Raw genomic sequence first — 16,481 nt, 5'->3', positions numbered from 1 at the left:
TTGGTGATCACGGACACAGTTGTTTTACATTTCTGCATCATTAGGTGGAGAATATTTGGTGCAATAGCAGCCTGAAAATATTTGAATAAGTGTATAGATGTGTGGCAAACAGCAGTTAGTCGGGGGCTACAAAGCTAACAGCAGGATGCATGATGTAGCACATGTAGCCATGTTGTCAACGGCAATGGCTAGAGTCTAAGTGGATCAATTTCCAGGCTATTGAGGGCTAAGCAGATAAGGCACCTGGCTTTGAAGCTGCCACAACGATAACATCATATCTGAAAAGCTTTTGTTGAAATACTTTCTATTGTAGTAAATGATTATGGCCGCATAAATTGTTAAAGAGCGAATAAATCCCGCACAGCAGGCAAAAGACGGCATTCAAATTTATTAAACTTCACACCTGTGTGGCGGAGGTAAACAAAAATGTAATAAATATTATCTAGTGTACAATGCAATTGTACAAACAGGTCTGGGAACCGCAATGCGGACGGCAAACAGCTTTGGCAGTGTAATGGTCTGTTATGGGTTTTGGGGATGGGATGAAGAGGGACTTGTGCTTGTGTCCTCCTCGAGCGCAGCTGGTAGGAATTTATGTCTGAATTTCTACAGAGATGGAATAAAAGTGCAGTCCATCTCTTAGAAGTTTCAATAAAGAATAACAAGTTTAACGAGTCAATCATAGGTCTAATGGGGGCCAAAGATATTAACGATGATGGGTATTAAACTCATATTTGATTGGAAATTTCCCTCTGCACATAGCGCTTTAACAAGGCTGGCATGGTACAGCATTAAAAGTATAATCAAATATTAATGTCCGAGTATGCAATAAATAAATATGAACAAATGGCGATCGCATTAACGACTGACAATTGAGTTGGCGATGAGTCAGAAATGGAAAAGATTATTCGCTTTGCATGCAGCTTCAATCAATTATTTCGAAGGCGTGCATTTCTCTCTGGACTTAACGCTTCATGATGGCAAATGAAACGCAAGAGCGAAAGGAACTCATTCTTGCAGAAAGAAAGATAATTTTTAATTGAAGGCACACATTACAGAAATGAGAATGAATGGGAATACCTGTACATTTTATTCTATTAAACTTAATCTCACTCACTTTCCACGAATTTTAGTTTGTCCCCTTAAAAAATTGCAAACTACAAATTGTTGTTCTCAAGACCACAAACGATGCCAGGAGGTTCGGACCTTGACTTTTGTTTACGGTTGCTAGAAAAGCGTAACAAATACCTGAGGAGAAGAATTAGACAATATAATTTTTTCTTGTATTATTTACTTAACTTTACACAAAATTATTTTACATTGTACTTGACTACTTCACCCCCTGCTGAACCTTCAACTAAAATTTATCCTAATCGTAAGTCTTTTTTAAAGTCTGTAACTTTATGACAAATTACTGCAATCTGCACATTCAATCAGGAGGGGAGCGCGTCTGTCACGCGAGTCGTATGGGCAATGCAATCAGAATTTTTCTGTGCAGTGAACTAATTCGCAAGACGGTGTCAATTAGTTAGATGTTGCCAGTGGTAGAAATGTTGGTGGTGTTGCTGCTGGTTACTCTCTCAATGTGGTTTCATTAGTGGCCAAGTTAATGGATGCCCGCTCTATTCGAGCTTTTCCTCCGACTTCCTTCATTTAGCGGTTTACTTTTTGGTGCTGGGCAAAACTTTCCAGCAGCATCAGTTTTCTCCTATAAAACTTTTTGGTTTTTTTGTATGAACTTTTCCGTTTTCTTTCGTTTCTGGTTTCCCTTTTGCACAGTGTGTCTTTGTCTTTGTTGCGTATAAATTGACGGCAATTAGTTTAATTGTTTTCCTAATGTTTTTTCTTTACTTATTTCCACTCTCATTGCACTCTCTCCTGTTCTTACTGGCGTCCATTGATGGCCCTCATTGATTAGTTGTGCAATTGTTTTGCAGCTGTCAATGCCTTTGTTCCATTTTACTCCATGTATTCGTTGTACTCTTTTTTAATGGACATCAAATACAAAAGCCTTTTTAGTTATTATTGCCATTGTTGGGGCCAGAAGCCCCATTCTATGCTGGGAAAATTAAAGAATAATGGCTGGGAAAATCCAAAGATGGGCATCAATTTCCATGTTGCTATTTTTCGATTTTCAATTGCTTCCGTTAAGGGGTTTATTGCTTATACTTTGGCTTCATTTTTTTATAGTTTATCGATTATGTCTGAAACGAAAGACAAAGAAGATGTCATTAAACGCATGAACAAAATTACATAAATCTTTGTCCACTTTGCGAGAGAGAGTGGAAAAAAACCGAAATTGATTCACTTACAAGCACACACAATACTATTGTAAAATTCACTACAGTTTGTATAATATTCAGCTGCTTAGATACAAAATAATTCTATTTTATATTAAAGCTAACAATCAGTCAACAATTTCTGTCGTAATGGTCATATATTCGCCAGAGTAACTGTAATCAGTAGAAAATAAATATTCAGGAAATTAATTGTGAGTCTCATAGTACATTATTTTAGAGTCAACATAAAGAGTCCACATACTAATTTCCATAGTTTGTAGTGCTTTTGTGCTGGATTTTATGTTCTTGTTCAGCCAAATGCCAGTAAGCAGTACATTACATTCAATGAAAATTTCCCAGTGCCACAGGCGCACTCCGAACTCTGGGCTCAATCCAATTTAATTCTCCTCTCTGGAGCTTCCTGTGAAAGGAAATTCATTTCAGCCAAGCTTATGTTTACCATTTAAGGAGAAAATTAAACCTAATTCCACGTACTGCTACACCTCAAGGCAGTAGCTGCGTTGATGGCGATAATGTATTCCAATTTCTTGCCAAATATAAAAAATTGTACTGCAAAAATCGTAGATTAATTCCTCTCATGAAGCTTCCTGTTTCCGGCTGCTGAAACGATTTAAAGCGTGAATAGGATAAAGTCAAATTGAATTACGAATCATACATATATGGATACTTCAACACAATTGGAGATGGACACCATCTTATTTCAATATGATTAGATAGTTCTTCGCATCTTGGTGCCCCTGAAGCTAATTACAAAAGTTTATCACCCAAAGGGAAAACTAACACTTGGAACTAACAAGGACTCGCTGCTTATTGATGCCCGACCAGTTGAAATTTTCTAATTTATTTAATGGCTTTTGTGGCAATGGAAAGTGCACTCCGGGCAACTGTTGCAACCAAATGGGAGTACACATTTATAATTAGGAGACTTTTAGTGTTTATATATGTACTTTTAAACGGCACACAAAAGTTGTGGACTCTTTAGACTCCCTTAAAATTGCAGCAGCTCTGTTTGGAAGTTAGTTTGCCCTTGATTGCTTGCAGTTTGCTGGAATATCTCTCGCTTTGTTTCCTGGTGCTCCTCCTGTAATTCCTGGACTTTTCCAGTTTAATCCGCTTGTAGAAACAACACTAGAGCTGCAGCGTTTATTGTTTGTTTATTTAATGGCTGCAAAATAATAATCATGGAAAAAGAAAATACATACATACATACTTATGTATATTTTATAAACTTACCACAACCAGTTTCTGCTATCTCCGTTATTTATTTTTTTTTGTGTATTTTAGTCTCTTTTCTGTCATGAACGATTTGAAATTCGAATTACGATTTGAAATAGATCCTAGGCGCGAACTATTTTTTGTTGCCATTCATTGTTGCATTTTGGTGGACGGTGGCCAGAGAGTACTAAGATATGAATTTTCTTCACCTCAACTTCAAGTTCAAGATACTGCCGGATAGTCGTTGAGGACATCGCTCCTGGGGAAAGTCCTCACTTCAGCAGTGTAGGCCACGGCAGGCTTTTTTCTGTTGTCTTAGTTACAGTAAAATATATCCGCGACTTTTGATTCGATGCACATGGTTAGTTGGAAAAAAATATCGGTATTTTTGTGCGATAAGAATTATTTTAAAATCTGGTATTTTTCGTTCTCTGTTTACGGGCACCTTGTGGTACTTAAATACCCACCGACCACTTTCCAATTTTCAGTCTAATAAATTTAATTTAATTTTTAAAGGTATATTTACGAACAAATGGTATAGAAAATTCCATACACAAGTTTTTTGGAATTTTGGCTCTCTCAAATCGTACTTCCTTGCATCAGTTATTCCGGTGGATTGTATTTAAATCCTTTTCGCTCATTCACTTTCGAGCAAATTCTATTTGGCGCTCAAGTTTGGTGGGACTTGCTCTCTATTTTGTGTTGGGAAATCCGTTCTTCGTGGAGGGATTTTTTTTCGGAACAATTTCCCTGCAACAATAAGACTTATTCTTACGTTTTTACCGTTGACAAAATTCATACCCTGGGGATATGATGGAATAGAGGAAATGTTTGTCATCTGGCTCGAAGCTAGTCAGTCTGTGTTTTAAAGCTATTTCAGCGATATTTTGCAGTTAGTGGTCTTCTTGCAGAGACCAATAATAGGTATCGGGATCAAGATATGTATAAATACAAGACACTAATCAAAAGCATGAATACTAATTACGTTTGAAAGCAGCTTGGAAAACAGTATCTTTATATAATGTTAACGAAATAGTGTAGACAAACGCCCATACTCTGGTTTACAATAAAAGAGTCTGCAAATACCAGCAACATTGCATCCTTTTTTTTAACCTTTTTGTTGAAACCGTGTTTTTGTCAAAACAAAAAATAGGCAAAAACTTAAAAGTAGTTAATCTTGAACAAAATTGATTCATCAATCATATAAAATTATCCGGGCAAAACTGAGAGGTCTATATAGCTGGGAATATTTGACGGAATATCAAAAACGAGTATTTATTTGTGAATAACCGGTTGACAACAATGATTACCGGCAACACTAATTTTCATACCCTAGGGAAAAGAAAATTATAGAAATGACAAAAGGTTTGTCATCCCAGGCTCCTTAGGTATCAGGATCAAGATAAATATATACAAGATACTAATAATATACATGAATATGTCTATAACATATCGATTTGAGAAAAGGTCTTTATAAATTACGTTTTATCTTTATATTAAATTAACGAAATAGGGTATAAAAAGGCCTATGCGGGCATCATGTCTTAAGATACCAGCAACATTGAGACTGTTTTTTGGTTTAACCATTTTGTTTAAACCTTGTTTAATTCAAAATACAACAAAAGCAAGGACTTAAAACTAACCAATTTTGCAGAAAATTTATTTATCAATGTCCTTAAATTATGTGGGCAAAACTAAGGTTTTAGTTAGCCAGAATTATTCAACAGAATCTCTAAATTGAGCAATAGTTCATATTTTTGTTTTGACCTATTTCGCTAAAACCTTTTTTTTTACCTATTTCGCTAAAACCATTTTTTACGCAAAATGCAATAAAAGCAAGTGTTTAAAATAAACCAGTCAATTAGAAAATATATTCACTAATCGGATAAAGTTCAGTGGGCATGGCTGAGAGATCTATCTATCTCGTAATATTCCACGGAAGATCAACAACGAGGAATATGTAAAATATAACTTGAATTCGTCAGTATATTTACGGTATATTTTTTATACGGTATATTTCGGAGGGTCAGACGGTATATTTTATCGATGTGACTGGCGGTCACACTGCTGTAAATAAATCGGAATATTTTCAACAAATTTTTAGCAAAAAAATTGCAAGTAAAACAAATTTGTTCTCTGTTAAATTCGGTCACGCCAGTGACCTAGGCCGCAGGCGCCTAGTTCGATGCAATGTAAGACCAGGGGCAAAAAAAGCTGGCAAAATCCGGATGTAAATATTACCAATGGTCTCCTAGAGCTGCTGTTGAAAATTTGCATAAAAAAGTGAGCTGCGAAAGCAGCAATTAAAATGCAAAAAATGTACGCGTTGTTGGCAACCTTGACATTCTGGATAATCACCTTGCGATCGCCGCTTCAATCACAACAACTCCACTTACCGCCGCCAGCGCCATGCGACCGTAGTCGCAAAGTTTTCACCGAACCCTATGGAGAGATCAGCGATGGCCCATCCGGCTTCAACTATACGCAGGACTCGCATTGCGAATGGCTGATCAAGGCTAAGAATGATAGCCAGTTTATAACGTTGACATTCCACAGCATGGGCACCGAGTGTTCCTACGATTATATTTACGTTTACGATGGCGACTCCTTCAATTCCACCCTCCTGGGCAGCTTCAGTGGTCGGACACAGCCCCAGCGACTGGTGGCCCGAAGTGGCAGTGTAAGCGATTACCAACTAGAGGCCATATACCCTTAAACATCTAATATTTCCCCCTTCTAGATGTTGATCCTTATGTATAGCGATACCAACTATGTGCTGGATGGCTTTCGGGCTTCTTATTACATATCAAATTGCTTGAACAACTGCCACAATCATGGCAAATGTATTGGCCATCAATGCGTGTGCCATGGCGAATGGGTGGGTCCCGACTGTGAGGACGAGGCCTGTCCCCAGAAGTGTGGCGAGAGTCAGGGTCGTGGCAAGTGCCAGAAGAGCATATGCCACTGTTCGCCAGGCTACAGTGGCCGCCTATGTGATCTCAGCGATGATCCTCATGGCAACAGCTGGCGCTGGCTGGCCACCGACGCCGAAGGCATGACCCCGCGTGCAGCACATACAGCTGTCTACATTGAAGAGGAGGATGCTCTGTTTGTGTTTGGTGGCTATGATCTGAATAATGTGATAAGCACATTGCAGGTAAAGAAAAGACAAGAAAAACTCTCTCACTTTTGAAGCTAATTTGGTTTTTGTCTCATTCAGATCTACCGCTTTAGCACCAGTCAGTGGGAGGATGAATGGGGCATTGCCTTGCAGAGCCGGCGACACTTTTATCATCCTCAGAAGATCGACCATACCCTGCTGAAAGCTGTGCTCCAGCACAAGAACGAGGATGAGGCCAAGCTGTGGGGCCTCAATAGCGATGTTAGCTTCTTTCGCAACATTCTGTACACGCTGGCCGAATCGAATCTGCATCAGCGACGCACACGCTCCTCCCTGCCTCTTACTATAGTCAATGCCAATTCCACCGACGAGGAACTGAACGAATATCTAGAGGATATCCTCGAAGAGGTCACCGATCACAAGCCCCACGGGCGCTATGGACATGCAGCAGATCGTGTGCCGGGTGGTTTCGTCATCTTTGGTGGGAAACATGCCAATGGCAGCTTCTACAGCGATCTCTGGCAGTACAATAATACGGAAAGTGGCGGCAAGTGGAAACAAATGGCCATCAGGTCGAAGATAAAGCCCCCGGCGGTGGCCAGGCACACTCTGAACACTGCCCGGGATCACTTGTATATGTTTGGTGGCAGCCTGGAGACGGGAGAATTTTCCTCCAGCGTCTATCGCATTGCCCTGCCCCTGTCGGAGGATTCTCAGTGGGAGCTGGTCAAGCCGAGAGGTGGCAAAACGTTGGATGTGCGACTGGCGGCTCACTCGACGGTGTACTACAGGGCCACACATTCGCTGATTGTTTTCGGTGGCATCATGACCAGCCTGGCACGCTTCTCTAAGCTCTCGGATCGCATCTTCGCCTTTCAATTGGATCAAATGCACTGGACGGAGATACTGTACCCACGTACGGCGCTGCGGGACACGAATATACCCAGAGAGAGGGCCTTCCACACGGCCACCATATCGGGTAACTATATGATCGTTTTCGGGGGCTATACGCATCGGCACAACAAGGATGAGATCTGCTACGACAATCAGATGTACTGGTACCATTTGAGCTGCCACATTTGGATCAATCAGGTGGTGTCCGCCGAGGACAGTCTCTACCCCAAGGTCCAGGGTGTGTTTGCACAGGCGGCGGCACTGCGTCGCAATCATACGCTGCTGATTGTAGGAGGCTATCATGGGAATGTGAATGCCGATCTGTTTGCCTACGAACTGCCGCAGGTGCTCAGAGTGGAGAATACGCTGTACAATCCGGAGGTCTCCTGCCGACTGCATCCCTCCCACACGGCCTGCCTGTCAAACCCAGAGTGTGGCTGGTGCTCTGCAGACAGCAGCTGCTACGGACGCACCATTGGCGCGAACTGTACGACGAATCTACAGACAACGAGGTGTCCTGGCATATGCCCCTCGCTGGGGGATTGCCACTCGTGTCTGGTGCATGGCAGCAAGTGGGGCAAGCAGGGCTCAGGCGGCGGCAAGGCCTTCTCGGTCACAAGCAAACTGGGCCTAAACGAGTGCACGTGGTGCGTACAGAATGCCAAGTGCCATCATCGCGACGACAACTATGGCATCTGTGGCGAATCGACTGGCTGGTGGGGCGACCAAGGCACAGAGATACGCACGCCCACGCTCTGCACCATCAACGATCGGAGGCCCGGACTCACGTACATCAAATACCATTATCCCATCAATTTTACAATGCCCGACTATGTGGGTATTGTGAATGCCACCATGGTGGACTTCTCCTCGCCGCCGTTCACCACCCATTTTGAGCACAAACTCGAGGGCGAAATGCTGGCACGCCTCGTGGGATTTGTGCGGCCCAAACAGCAGTGGAACAACTCGGCCATACAGGTGTGCAGCAGCTACTCCTCGTCGCTGCTGAGATTTGGGCTGGGACTGAATCTCGACGAGCTGGTGAATGTCACCTCGCAGAGCTCCAATCAATCCTACTGCAGCAATGTGCCGCTACCCACCACAGAGATGCCATTCCTCATAGACTTTCAGGCGCGTCGTCGCATCGGTTTGAACAGCATCTACAACACGTATCAAAAGACCAAAATGGAACTGCAGCATCTGCACGGGGGACAACTGAATGCCTTTACGTTTGAGTATCTGGAACCGTACTACTCGGGACACTGCACGAAGTACGAGAACTGCCTGCACTGCCTCACCGATGCCTCCTGTTCGTGGTGTCCCCTGACGGCCAAATGCCATTTGAGGTCCGTCAACGAGTCGGCTGTGTGCACAGATCCCAAGGATACCAGCCACTGGTCGTATCTCATAAGCAAACCCACGCAATGCTCCAATTGCACAAACTACGTGAGCTGTGAGGCCTGTGCGTCGAGTGGCCTGTGCGAATGGTGGACAGAGGATGCACGTTGCGGCAGGATTGGCAAATCCAACAGCAGCGTGCGAGCCGTAGAGCAGTGTCCAAGATCCTGCCGGGAACGCCAGGGCTGTCAGGAGTGTCTGAGCGAGCGTGGACGCTGTGTGTGGTGTGAGGCCAGAGCCCAGTGCTTCAGCTTCGCGGTGTACACCAGCGAATATCAGTTTGGCATGTGTCGCGAGTGGATGGATCAGGTGGTGCCACGACAACAGGAGAAAGCAGCAACAACAACAGATGAGCAGCAGCAGCAGCCTCTGCCTCCCCTCCAGCAGCAGTGTAAATCCTGTGAACAGCATCGCAACTGCTCCGCCTGCCTGCGTACTCTCAGCTGTGGCTGGTGCTTCGATCGCGACAATCCCATCGAGGGCATCTGCATGCAGGGCGACTTTAGCTACAGTGCCGGCAATTGTTCGCTGGCTTTGAACAGCTCCTCCCATCATGATGCCGAATGGGCGTATGCCCAGTGCCCGGACGTAGACGAATGCGGACTGGGACTCCACGATTGCCACAAGGAGGCCAAGTGTACCAACACCCAGGGCAGCTACAACTGCCACTGTCGGAGGGGATACGTGGGCGATGGTCGTTTCAGTTGTGTGCGCACCTGCTTTGAGCTCTGCCAGAATGGTTTCTGCTCGGGGCCGCCCGACTACAGCTGTCGCTGTGACTTGGGCTGGACAGGCAGCGATTGCGGATTGAGTTGTGGCTGCAACAATCATTCAACGTGTGCCGAGAGACTTGGAAAGTGCGACCAATGCCAAGCCTGGACAGAGGGCGAACGCTGCGAGAGATGTCGCCAGGGGAGTCATGGCAATGCCACCGCCCCGCAGGGATGTCATCCGTGCGAGTGCAATGGCCATGGCAACCAGGATCTGGGCATCTGCAACGTAAGCAACGGCGAGTGCTACTGCAAGGACAACACCCAGGGCCTCAAGTGCGATTCCTGTGCCCCCGGCTACTATGGCGACCCACGAGACGGCGGACAGTGCTACTACCAATGCGAGTCCCGAGGAATACTCTCTAACATTGGCCGCAGTGCCATTGGCTCCTATCAGGCCTATCGTTCGCCCTGGGGCGCCAGTCTCGAGGTGAAGGAATGCTTGTGGATACTCCAACCCAAGACGCTGCAGGCGGAAAAGTCGCTGCTGCAGCTGGAGTTCCAGTGGCAGAGCCTGGCCATGGACTGTGACGAGAATGCTGTGTACATATACGACAGTCTGCCGGATCTCACGGGAGCCACACAACAGAATCAACTGCTGGCCGTGGTCTGTGCCCCCTATAGTTCGGCGCGCATCATTGAGGCCCGGTCGAGCCATGTCACGGTACACTACAAGCAGGCTGGTGACCATCGCCACTTCGGCTTCAATGCCTTGTACTCCGTCAAGAACTGCGTGGCTGGGAGCTGCCTGCCGCCGCACATATGCGACTCACAGATGCGGTGTGTTTGCCCCGCGGGATATGTGGGCGCTCGCTGCGAGATCGAGGTGTGTCCGAGCAATTGCAATGCCAAGCGCGGACAGGGCTACTGCGACACGGAATACGGACGCTGCATTTGCAGCAATGTCAATTACGCTGGGGCAGATTGTTCCACCCTAGTACAGCCGCATCATCTGGTGCTGACGGAGCTGTTCAACACGCAGCTGTTGAGCGAGAGCCAGGAGCATCTAAGGAAGACCATACCACGCTTTGGGCACTCGGTTAGCGCAGATCGAAGGGGTTCCCTGTGGATGTTTGGCGGTTACTCTCCGAATCATGGGCCCCTCAATGATTTCCGACAGTTTGACATCAAGAACGGCACTTGGCTGCAGGTCACCGTGGAGTCGTCCACCCCCGAGGATAGCATGCCCCTCGGCAGGTACTTTCATGCCTCTGAGATCTATGTAAAGCGTCAGATCATCTATATCTATGGCGGTATCGGCGTGAATACGCGACTGCTGGATGACTTTTGGATGTTTTCGATACAGAATCAACGCTGGAGTCAAATCAAAGTGGAGGTGGACTCAAAGGATGTGGAAACGGCAGAGCCGCCGCCTCGTCTGGCCGGGCATACCCTCACTCATGTACGCTACCAAGAGCATGAATCACTGCTGCTTGTGGGCGGCCTCACCCTGAACAAGTCGCGGCCTCTAGAGCTCTGGGAATACAGTTTGGACACAGGACGCTGGCAGAAGCTGGAGGCAATGGGCGCACGAATGCCCGTGCTGTACGGCCACAGTGCCGTTTACCATGCAGAGACCCAGAGTCTGTATCTGTTCGGAGGCTATGCCTCGCAGCCGCAGAGCAATCTGTATGCGTTGGATCTGCAAAAGCTCAGCTGGACGGAGCTGCCCAGCTTCAAGGAACTGAATGCACCCGCTACGAACCTGCCCAGGGCTCGCTACTTCCATTCGGCAGTGAGCACCGAACACTACATGATCGTCTATGGGGGCAGGACCATCCCCTACAATGCCACAGATGTCCTGATAGCCTATGTCTACTCGTGCAACCAGTGGGTGCGACTCACCGAAGATGTGGAGCTGATTGGTCGCGTTCCAGCCTCCAATTATGCCGAGGACATGGCCATTGATCCCGATACCGGAGTGATATTCGTGATTGGCGGCTGGGATGGCAGTGCCACGCACAGCCATGTCACGAGGATCGCTTTGCCCGAGGACATTTGCCAGCTGTGGAGCAGCGGGAAGTATCTGTGCCGGCACTACATGGGCTGCAGCTATTGCACCGTTCAGAATACGTACAGCTTCAGTAGCCACTGCTTCAGCCAGGGTCGAACGCCCTGCGCCAATCACAATGGCACGCTGGTGGTCAACAATGGTGCCGCCTGCACGGATGCCTGGATGGCCAGCAGGAACTGCTCGAGCTTTGGCAGCTGCAGCGCCTGTCTGGCCGCCTGGCCCACCCATCACGAGGTGACGCCCGTCTGTCAGTGGTGCGATCAATGTGGAATCCAAGGGCGATGCGTGCCCGCTGGCGTTGATTGCTGGCGCAGTGCCTGGTGTGGAAATGACCAGAGTGTGGCTGTCCTAGGGCTGTGTCCTCTACCCCAGTGCTATTGGCTCAACTGTGAGTCCTGCTTGCTGCAGCCGCAGTGCCAGTGGGCCCGAAACGAGCTGGGCAGCGTCGAGTGCATTTCCAAGGAGCTGGTGGAGAAGAACCAATACCGCGTAATCGATCGCTGTGCACCGCCCTGTCACAGTCATGAGAACTGCAGCAGCTGTCTGACCAACACGGACCAGGATCAAAAGGACTGTAAATGGTCGACGATGCTGGGCCAGTGCCTGTCTCCCAGCTCGCAGCCGCTGCTCTGTGCTGGCGGTGTCTGCGGGCTGGTACTGGAGTCTGCCGAGCTGGATCGCTGCCCGGAGCCGTGTCATGTGTATCAGCAGTGCTCCAGCTGTCTGGAGCATGCCCACTGCGGCTGGTGTGCCCGCGAGGGTCTCAACGGAGATGGCATCTGCACAGAGGGTGCGCTGGAGAGCAAGCAGGAGCATCCGTCGGGCTCCACCTGCGATCTAATCTACTCGACATGGCGCAACGACTCCCATCTGACTCATGCGGATGTCGTATCCTGGCACTACATCCACTGTCCGGCCGAGAACGAGTGCACAAACGGACACCACAACTGCCATGCCATCTCGGAGCAGTGCATCGATCTGGACACCCCGCTGGGCTACAAGTGCGTCTGCGCGCAGGGATATCGCGAGGAGCAGGGCACCTGCCTGCCCGTCTGCAGCCAAGGATGTGTCCGCGGCAAGTGCGTCAGTCCGGACGAGTGCCAGTGCGACTTCGGTTATGTGGGCGCCAACTGCAGCATCCAGTGCCTGTGCAACGGCCACTCCAACTGCGAGTCGAGCAGCCTGCTGGACATCTGCCTCAAGTGCCACAACAACACGATGGGGGAGCAGTGTGAGAAATGCCAGCCATTGTTTGTGGGCAATCCTCGCGAGGGCCATTCCTGCCAGCCCTGCCTGGAGTACTGCCACGGCCACAGCGATGTCTGTGTGGCCTACGACTCGGATCCGACTGTCTTCAACATGTCACGCTCTGATTTGGATCGCATACTGCTCGAGGGTCCTGCCCACAATGCCACCTGTCTGCGGTGCGGCAATCACACGGCCGGCGATCGCTGCGACAGCTGCCTCACGGGCTACTTTCGGGGCAGCGAGGATCTGCACAAGGAGTGCCGCCCCTGCCAGTGCCATGGCCATGGCAGCATCTGTGACCCCGTGACTGGGGAGAAGTGTAATTGTGCGAATAACACGGAAAGCGATGCCACCTGCACAGCGGGTGGGGGCAAGAACTCGGCCCAGCTCTGCTGGAGTGTGCAGTGCTCCAAGTGTCGGGACTCTTACGCGGGCAATCCCATCGATGGACATCAGTGCTACAAACAGATCACGGTGGAGTCGCGCATGTGCTTCGACGCCAAACCGATAGGTGAGTCCCTCAGCCATTCATTTTATTATTTGGTAATCATTTTTCCCATCATTCCGCAGAGGAATGCAAGTCAAAGCCCGCCGCCTTGAAGCCCGGCCAGACGGTGTTCTTTGTTATCCAGCCACGCTTCATGAACGTGGACATACGAATAATCATCGATGTGACCCAGGGTGAGTTGGATGTGTTCATGTCCCCGCAGGACGACTCCTTTATTGTGGAGACCAACGAGACGACTGGCTACCATGAGATATTCTTGGACAATCGCTACAATTGGGGGCCCAAGCAGCAGCGCGATCGGCCCTTGAACGTGGCCCTCCCCAGGCATGATAATGTGACCATTCAAAAGCTATTTACGCCCGAGCGACGTATCTATGCGGATAAGGATGGCGGCGGAATGAGCATGAACAGCTACTATGTGCCACAGCTGCACGACTGCAAGAGCCACGGGGGTCACAACTTTATAGTGAAGGATCAGCATGCCAAAGACCTAAGCACACATGTCACCCTCAACCATTGCAACACGCTGCTGCGGCTGTTTGGGCTGAGAAATCGACTGGTTCTCACCTTGCCCCAGCACGCACACAACCTGAGTGCCACGCGATTCTTTATTGCACTGCGTGCGAACGCCGGACCAGAGCCTAGCTATGGATCTGTGGTCTTTCGCCAAGATCAGCTGCACATTGATCTGTTTGTGTTCTTCTCGGTGTTCTTCTCCTGCTTTTTCCTCTTCCTGGCTGTCTGTGTGATTGTCTGGAAGGTGAAGCAGACGGCGGACCTGAGACGGGCCAGACGACAGCATGTTGTGGAAATGCTGCACCTGGCCAAGCGACCCTTTGCGCAGATCTTCTTGGCATCCAACAGTTTGGACACGGAGAGTCCGCGCGCGTCCACCTCCACACGGGCCATGCGCCAGCGAGCCCGTCAAGCCTTGCTGCTCCAGGAGCAAGCGTCCACGGGAGACCCTATACCGCCAAGGTACACGCGCCACCGCCATGCCAGGGACATCATGATGGTGGCCATTGAGCCCACGTCGGATAATCAGGCTGCTGTGGGTACGGTTTTCGTTAGCCTGCCAGGGCGCTCTAGAGCTCCGCTGAGCATCGCTCTCGGCTCAACACTAATCACCTATTCGCGGCAATATCCACTCAATACACGGCAATTTATGCGTACCCAGAGGGCCCACCAGGTGGCGCACCATCCGGCATAAACTGCTGCACAATAAGGAATCTCTTCTGTTGGCATGAAGCCTTGGACCTAGTGAAATATTTGCGTGTGTGTGCGTATGCAAAACGACATATACTATGCATATATATATTGATATAGCTTAGGAAAATACTTGTACATAACGTTTAGATAACGAAAATAATGACTAATCCTATGTACATACTAGTATGTAGTACTAGTAGCAACGGTCCTTGATACAAATGCTAGCACGTGGCGCAGCACATTGATACTCGTACTCGATACGCACAAGCGAATGCCGCTAAAGAGAGTGGCCGAGAATTGCGAAAATCCCATACATGTCGTGTGCAGGATTCTGCAGAGGCCCCCAAGCGAATGCTGCAAAAGAGAATTCCTAAGAATTGCAAAAACAACTTGCAGGACACGGAACAATAATGCTTTGTTGGGCTACTTCTAAATACAGCGTGCTTCTTCGAGCACACAAGTCGACGTAGAACTTCAAAACATCGCCATGGTTGTTCCATAGAGTCGACCACGAGGCAGGCCAGGGACACGGAAAGGAGCACAGGGCCAGGGGCAACGGTTGCCTCTGCCTCCAACTCCGGTCGTCTTAGCCGTGAAATGGTGGAAATAATTCGCAGTCCAATGGATTGGTGGCAGATGGACATAGTTAAACCACTTCCGACACGTCATACGAGGGAGGCCGGCCCAACCGCTGATATAGAAGATGCAAAATGCTGCTCACAAGTTGTGAAAAATGCACACATAAATTTCATATAAACTATAAAATATATACTATATCTATATTGATTGATAACATACAGGAAAATGGATAAACATTAGATATAATAGAAAATAAGAATACTCCACAAAATTGGGTCTCGACATTGTATCAAAAAAACTGAACTGGTAAATCGGTAAAAAAAAAAAATCACAGAACAAAAAATAATTATTTCGACTGATTTTTAAAGGACTGTATTCATTTGGTATGGTTTGAATTATACATAATCTCTATATAAACCTAATTGGCTGAGAATTAGCTCATATGTGTATATGTGTAATCGGTACTATTTGTGAATTTAAACCAGTGTTAAGAATAAGAACAAACGTATAAACAGAAACGGAAACCAAGTGAACAACTCGCCAGCAATAGGAATTTGATATTGTACCTATATGATATATATATATATATGTATAAGCATGTCAATTTGATAGCAAGAAAGCCATACGAAAAAAGAAACAAAGAAATCATGAAATACGTATTATATATATATATGTGTGTACTAATTGTATACTGAATGTGTCATAGCATTAGACGAACTTCGTTCGATGTGTTGTTAATGTCTAATCCAGGTGTTTCGTCATGTCTATGTCCCCTAAAATATGTATGTGCGTGTCTGTCTCTAATCAATGTAATATGATTTATATTTATATTCTCGCGTACCTAAGTATTTAAGTGTATATCTCCCTAATTGTATTTTGTATAAAGTATTATAATATTTCCTTCTCTGTTGGTGGTTTAGCTAAGCAATTGCTCAATTAGTTTATTAGCTCTCTCTCTCTCTATCTCTACGGAAATACGCACTTGTCACGCACTTATGTATGTACCTACTATTTTAAGAACAAACCCACTACTATATTTACGTACCCAAACACACACTTGTTATGTTTACACACACCACACACGCAGAAAATAAGCGAACAAATCATGGAATTACGAAAGGACAGATAGTCTTTCCAGACGCATACATCTCACAACAGCAGACGAACAAATTTCAAACTGAATCTTTCCTAACGCGCTCTATACACTATGAAGTCTCAATAACAG

The 16,481-nt window shown here is 47.1% G+C and overlaps 1 protein-coding gene and 1 long non-coding RNA gene across 11 annotated transcripts; one reads left to right on the top strand and one right to left on the bottom strand.

Annotated features, from left to right (window-relative positions):
- Positions 1–1,261: 1,261 nt before the first annotated feature.
- Positions 1,262–3,893, bottom strand: LOC108163990. 10 transcript variants are annotated; one of them, XR_004472989.1, is made up of 5 exons: positions 3,534–3,892; positions 2,761–3,465; positions 2,542–2,700; positions 2,313–2,453; positions 1,262–2,204 (listed from the first exon to the last, which is right to left on the bottom strand). It is a non-coding gene; the product is annotated as an uncharacterized LOC108163990 (long non-coding RNA). The 10 variants fall into 10 exon arrangements; XR_004472993.1 differs by having other exon boundaries at positions 2,775–3,465; XR_004472991.1 differs by having other exon boundaries at positions 2,542–2,900; positions 2,956–3,465.
- Positions 3,894–5,566: 1,673 nt separating this feature from the next.
- LOC108162609 (multiple epidermal growth factor-like domains protein 8) lies at positions 5,567–16,375 on the top strand. Its single transcript, XM_017297428.2, has 4 exons — positions 5,567–6,195; positions 6,256–6,672; positions 6,736–13,471; positions 13,531–16,375. Exons 1-4 carry the CDS (start codon positions 5,824–5,826, stop codon positions 14,676–14,678), a joined length of 8,673 nt encoding a protein of 2,890 aa, XP_017152917.2. The 5' UTR covers positions 5,567–5,823; the 3' UTR covers positions 14,679–16,375.
- The last annotated feature ends 106 nt before the right edge of the window (positions 16,376–16,481 follow it).

This window comes from Drosophila miranda, chromosome 4, assembly GCF_003369915.1.
Source record: "Drosophila miranda strain MSH22 chromosome 4, D.miranda_PacBio2.1, whole genome shotgun sequence".
Classification (NCBI taxonomy): Eukaryota; Metazoa; Arthropoda; class Insecta; order Diptera; family Drosophilidae; genus Drosophila; species Drosophila miranda.
Note: the sequence above shows the minus strand (reverse complement) of the source record. Positions and strands in the feature narration are given on the sequence as shown.

Bases quoted from the DNA above. Each gene is read 5' to 3' on its own strand.
- LOC108162609 (XM_017297428.2), top strand. From the start codon at position 5,824: ATGCAAAAAATGTACGCGTTGTTGGCAACCTTGACATTCTGGATAATC. The intron at 6,196-6,255 runs GTAAGCGATTAC...TCCCCCTTCTAG, and splicing joins TGGTGGCCCGAAGTGGCAGT to ATGTTGATCCTTATGTATAG. The intron at 6,673-6,735 runs GTAAAGAAAAGA...TGTCTCATTCAG, and splicing joins ATGTGATAAGCACATTGCAG to ATCTACCGCTTTAGCACCAG.